Source organism: Ceratina calcarata, unplaced genomic scaffold (genome assembly GCF_001652005.2).
Source record: "Ceratina calcarata isolate Rehan_Ccalc_2016 unplaced genomic scaffold, ASM165200v1 scaffold1100, whole genome shotgun sequence".
In the NCBI taxonomy this organism is placed as follows: Eukaryota; Metazoa; Arthropoda; class Insecta; order Hymenoptera; family Apidae; genus Ceratina; species Ceratina calcarata.
In genome coordinates this window covers 384-5472 of record NW_017131916.1, presented here as the reverse complement: position 1 = coordinate 5472, position 5089 = coordinate 384, and the positions used below count along the sequence as shown (strand labels likewise).

The window sequence follows — 5089 nt, the reverse complement described above, 5'->3', positions numbered from 1 at the left end:
AGCCTTCTCATATTAAATCAGTGGCATCTTATGAAAGACCACTATAGTGGCTCGTAGTAACGAAAGGGTTAAATAAATACTGAGCCTTCATATTAAATTTTCCCCACAGCGATGGAAGGTGGCCGATGCAACTGGCCACGAGGCAAAGTGATCGGCGGGAGCAGCGTATTGAATTACATGCTGTACCTCCGGGGGAACAAAAAGGACTACGACACGTGGGAGCAGCAAGGAAACCCGGGCTGGTCTTCAAGAGAAGTGCTGCACTATTTCCGAAAATCGGAGGACAATCAGAATCCGTATTTATCCCGTACGCCTTATCACGCGACCGGCGGTTATCTGACCGTCCAGGAGGCCCCGTGGCACACGCCATTAGCAGCAGCGTTCGTCCAGGCGGGCCAGGAAATGGGCTACGAGAACCGGGACATCAACGGCGAACAGCAAACTGGTTTCATGATCGCTCAAGGTACCATCAGACGTGGGAGTCGGTGTTCCACGGCGAAGGCGTTTCTGCGACCGGCGAGGCTGCGGAAGAACCTCCACATCGCGATGTACGCGCACGTGACAAAGATTCTTATCGACCCGAAGTCGAAGAGGACGTACGGCGTAGAATTCGTCCGCGACGAGAAGATGTTTCGCATCCGAGCGAAGAAGGAAGTGATAGTGTCGGGAGGATCGGTGAACTCGCCGCAGTTGTTGATGCTGTCAGGAATCGGACCCAGGGAACACTTGATCCAACATGGAATTCCGGTGATACAAGACTTGAAGGTCGGACAGAACATGCAGGACCACGTGGGACTCGGTGGTCTGACGTTCATGGTGAATCAAGAAGTGTCGATGGTAGAGAAGAGGCTGCACAGCGTTCAAGCCGTGATGCAGTACGCGATCTTCGGCGATGGTCCACTGACCGTCCTGGGAGGCGTCGAAGGGTTAGCGTTTGTCAATACGAAATACGTGAACGCCTCCGACGATTTCCCGGACATAGAACTGCACTTTATCTCGGGTTCGACGAACTCTGATGGAGGCAGACAGATAAGGAAGGTTCACGGGCTGACGAAGCGGTTCTACGACGCGGTGTTCGGCCCGATCAGCGACAAGGACTCGTGGAGCGTGATCCCCATGCTCTTGCGACCGAAGAGCAAAGGTGTGATCAAGCTGCGCAGCAAGAACCCCTTCGATCATCCACTGATTTATCCAAATTATTTTAAGGAGCCAGAGGACGTCGCGACGCTGGTCGAAGGGGTGAAAATCGGCGTCGCGCTCAGCAGGACTGCGGCGTTTAAACGGTTCGGCAGTGAACTGAACTCGAAACAGTTCCCGGGTTGCAAACACATTCCCATGTACAGCGATCCGTATTGGGAGTGCATGATCAGGCACTACTCGGCGACTATTTATCACCCCGTGGGGACGTGCAAGATGGGTCCATACTGGGACCCGGAGGCTGTTGTCGATCCTCAGCTTCGGGTGTACGGAATCAACGGCCTTCGTGTGATCGACGCGTCGATCATGCCGAATCTGGTCAGCGGAAACACGAACGCGCCGGTTATCATGATTGGAGAAAAAGGCTCGGATATGATTAAAGAATTCTGGTTGAAGAACAGGCGAGGCAGGGGATGATTTGTCCTAAAAAAGTATCAAATTTATCAGATTTTTAATCAAACCGATTGGATTCCGGATTCACTTCGTATTAAAAACGTTATAAATCATTTATGTACATCTTCAATACTTGGATCTATGTAAATCTGCTGTGTTTCTATGTACGAAGTGAATCCAGAATCATCAGCCATCTGTATATAAAATTCCTTTTTAAAGTCTTTAAATTAAATTATGTCATAAATGTAAGTAAGTGTAAATGAAGGGATAAAAGCTTGTACACACTTTTTCTGGGACACCCTGTATAGTTACAAATAAATAATTGTAGGAGTTACATTTTAACGGTGGTATAAAGTTACGCGTGAAATATATTAAGTTATATTAGTTATTTTTATACGAAAGATTATTTTAAATATTAAATTATATTTATATAATAGATAGATTATTTTAAATAAAAGTAGAATATAAATTTTAATGTAATACGATTCTCAAGAGTATGACTGAACACACGATTTAAAATTGTTACTCGATTTTTGCAAATTCAAGCAAAATTTGTCAATTTTTTCATCTGGGCTTGCTGGCTTATTTATGAGATTGTAAAAAAATACAGCGAGTAGAAATTGCAAATATTTTACAATTGGAATTGCAATAAATTGCAAATACAGTGAATAGAAACATGTACGATTACGTGGAATGTGTCGAATTCGTGACTGAGAACCAAACGCGATACAAAGATATAATTATCAGTATGATTACTTTTAATAAAACACGACTTGTAAATATTGTACCTGCATGAAAACGACGCTGGTATAAAAATAATTTCTTGTAAAAAATAAATAAACATTGCGAATAATTTTATCGATAACCATGCGAATTTATTGCGTACGATTCCCCCCGATCAAGTTCGGAAAAAGTCTGACGCAGCTATATTATATTACAACAGCCATCGTCGTCCCTCTCTTGCTATCATTTCACGATTCTCATAATCTGTTGTAACATCGTTCTGCTCAAGATTGTACACGTACGCTTTCCCCGCTTTGTGACGCGATTATTTCTGCGTTAAATGCTAGACGTGAAAAATCGAGCAATCAGTACGTGTCTCAAGTGTAATTAACGCAGATCTGTGAATCGAGAAAGTGATATTTCGTTTTATTAGCCAAACTGCAGCTCATCTCAACGCAGCCGAGAGAGTAAGTACACTTCTGATTACGTTTAAGGGTTGATTTATAATATTGAACTCTTCTGTTTATTTATTAAAAATATTTTATTTAGTTCGAAATTGGATTCTAGATTCATTTGCATTTTTAACTAATTTTTATTAAACGTGAAATGTTTCTTGCTCATTTCTAAAGGACAAGGATTGATAAGACTTAGTTTTGAAGAAGTGATAAGCAATTTAAAAAATAAGTGGGAAGTTATAGATTTTTGTGTTGAATTATTTGGTGAAATTTTTTGTGAATTTGGAGGCGACTTTTGAATCTTCTCTCTTCTCTTTATATTTTATTAAATGATTTGAATAAAAAAAAGTAATTCTGTACATTTTTGGAATATCCACAATTTTCGTAGATAATTATTATAACTAAAACCATTAATTATTATAATTGTATTTGGAACATTAATCACTATTATAATACTTTATTTATAATCGTATTAAGAAAAATTCCATGAATCAATCGACCTCGTAAATTATGCAACTTTTAACGAAAATTGTTTAACTCGAGCGTTGCAGGATTCCTTACTAAAAACAACAAAGGCATGTATATTACATAATCCACATCGATTGTGCGTTACTTATGATTTCTTAATTATTTGATTATTTAAAAAGAATACACAATTGTTAAAGTCAAAACGTTTCCCATAGGAGACACGTGAGAAGACGTCTGAAAGCTCGAGTAGCTCAACGAATACAAAATTGGTAATTAAAAATTAATTAATATTCTACTGCATTTCTAAGAAAAACTTTCCATTTCTAAAAAAAGTTAGGCTTGTTATTAAAACTGATTGAACATCGTGAAATTAATATGAAATAAATTACACTTTAACATTTTTTTTAGTTCTGTTAAAGGACGTAATAATCAAACGTAATTTTCCTGTTTTAATTTCACGCAGAGGAAAATTAATCGACTATCATAGAAAGATGGATGCTGGTAGGGCATCAGCTACGCGCATAGCAGCGGCTTACGGGCCAGAGCTAAGTTTCCTACTGTTGCTCCGGATGTTGATCGGGATGCATAGGTCGGACATCATCGATCAAGAGAACAGGGTGAAACCGATCGATATGACGGGCCTTCAGAATAATTACGATTTCATAATAATCGGTGGCGGCTCGGCCGGCTCGGTGCTGGCTAATCGCCTGTCGGAGAATGAAAATTGGTCGGTGCTACTGTTGGAAGCCGGTAGCGACGAACCGGACCTCTCCGACGTACCGATGCTGTTTCCGATTTTACAATTGAGCCCAGTGGACTGGCAGTTCAAGACGAATCGGTCCGAGAATTATTGCAAGGCCATGAACGACAATAGGTGCAACTGGCCTCGAGGCAAGGTATTTAGTCGGATTTTATCAGTACCCATAAAATGCCGATTAATCATACNTGTATAGTCAATACATCCTTAAGTATAAGAATAATTAATTAATTATTAATTTTTCTAGTTTCTAAAAATAAATCCAAATCAAGAAACTTCTGTTTGCCCACTCAATATTTGTACCACCCACCCTTTTTTTTTTTTATATCAATCGCCAATACATGTTTCACTAGATTTTGCAAACCTTTCATCTCTTCAATCCCTTCATCCCACGGGAATTATTCAGGTACTCGGGGGAAGCAGCGTACTGAATGCGATGCTGTACGTCCGTGGAAATAAAAAGGACTACGACAATTGGGAGAGACTTGGGAACCCAAATTGGGATTACGAAAGCGTGTTACCGTATTTCAAAAAATCCGAGGACATGAGAATCGAGGAATACCGAGATTCGATCTATCACGGGACCGGTGGTCACCTGTCGGTCGAGAAATTTAATTACTATTCACCCATAACAGATTACATAATAAAAGCAGGAACAGAGATGGGATACGACGTCGTAGACGTGAACGGACCTAAACAAACCGGATTCACTCTGTCCCATGGGACTCTCAAGAATGGACTCCGGTGTAGCACCGCGAAGGGTTACCTTCGGCCGATTTCGAAAAGAAAAAATCTTCACATCAGTACCGGGTCGTTCGTCGAAAAGATTTTAATATCAGAAGGCAAGTACAGTTAACACTTCATCGACTGCTAGCCTACTTTTCGGCTTTTCGATTGCCAACGCTTATCGACCGCTAGCCTATTAATCAACTTTTAGCTATCAATGGTTTTCGTACAGTGGATTGTTGTTGTTTTAGTTTTTATAATTATGCGACGTTAACGTTGTTGATTTAATGTTTTCGCAGTAGCTGTATATTAACCACTCCATATCTTTATCAATTATAATATTCTTTTACCGTTTCTAATGCATAAAGAC

At 40.4% G+C, this 5089-nt stretch overlaps 2 protein-coding genes across 3 annotated transcripts; both read left to right on the top strand.

Annotated features, from left to right (window-relative positions):
• Nucleotides 1-78: 78 nt before the first annotated feature.
• LOC108622042 (glucose dehydrogenase [FAD, quinone]-like) lies at nucleotides 79-2524 on the top strand. The gene has a single exon (XM_026811140.1). It carries the CDS (start codon nucleotides 112-114, stop codon nucleotides 1612-1614), a length of 1503 nt encoding a protein of 500 aa, XP_026666941.1. The 5' UTR covers nucleotides 79-111; the 3' UTR covers nucleotides 1615-2524.
• An 87-nt stretch (nucleotides 2525-2611) lies between these two features.
• Nucleotides 2612-5077, top strand: LOC108622038 (glucose dehydrogenase [FAD, quinone]-like). Of its 2 annotated transcripts, XM_026811150.1 has the most exons (3): nucleotides 2612-3505; nucleotides 3700-4132; nucleotides 4400-5077. In XM_026811150.1, the coding sequence occupies exons 2-3, from the start codon at nucleotides 3728-3730 to the stop codon at nucleotides 4847-4849; spliced, it is 855 nt and encodes a 284-aa protein (XP_026666951.1). In that variant the 5' UTR covers nucleotides 2612-3505; nucleotides 3700-3727; the 3' UTR covers nucleotides 4850-5077. The 2 variants fall into 2 exon arrangements, with proteins under 2 accessions (XP_026666951.1, XP_026666949.1); XM_026811148.1 differs by having other exon boundaries at nucleotides 2612-4132.
• The last annotated feature ends 12 nt before the right edge of the window (nucleotides 5078-5089 follow it).

Bases quoted from the DNA above. Each gene is read 5' to 3' on its own strand.
- LOC108622042 (XM_026811140.1), top strand. From the start codon at position 112: ATGGAAGGTGGCCGATGCAACTGGCCACGAGGCAAAGTGATCGGCGGG.
- LOC108622038 (XM_026811150.1), top strand. From the start codon at position 3,728: ATGGATGCTGGTAGGGCATCAGCTACGCGCATAGCAGCGGCTTACGGG. The intron at 4,133-4,399 runs GTATTTAGTCGG...GGAATTATTCAG, and splicing joins GCAACTGGCCTCGAGGCAAG to GTACTCGGGGGAAGCAGCGT.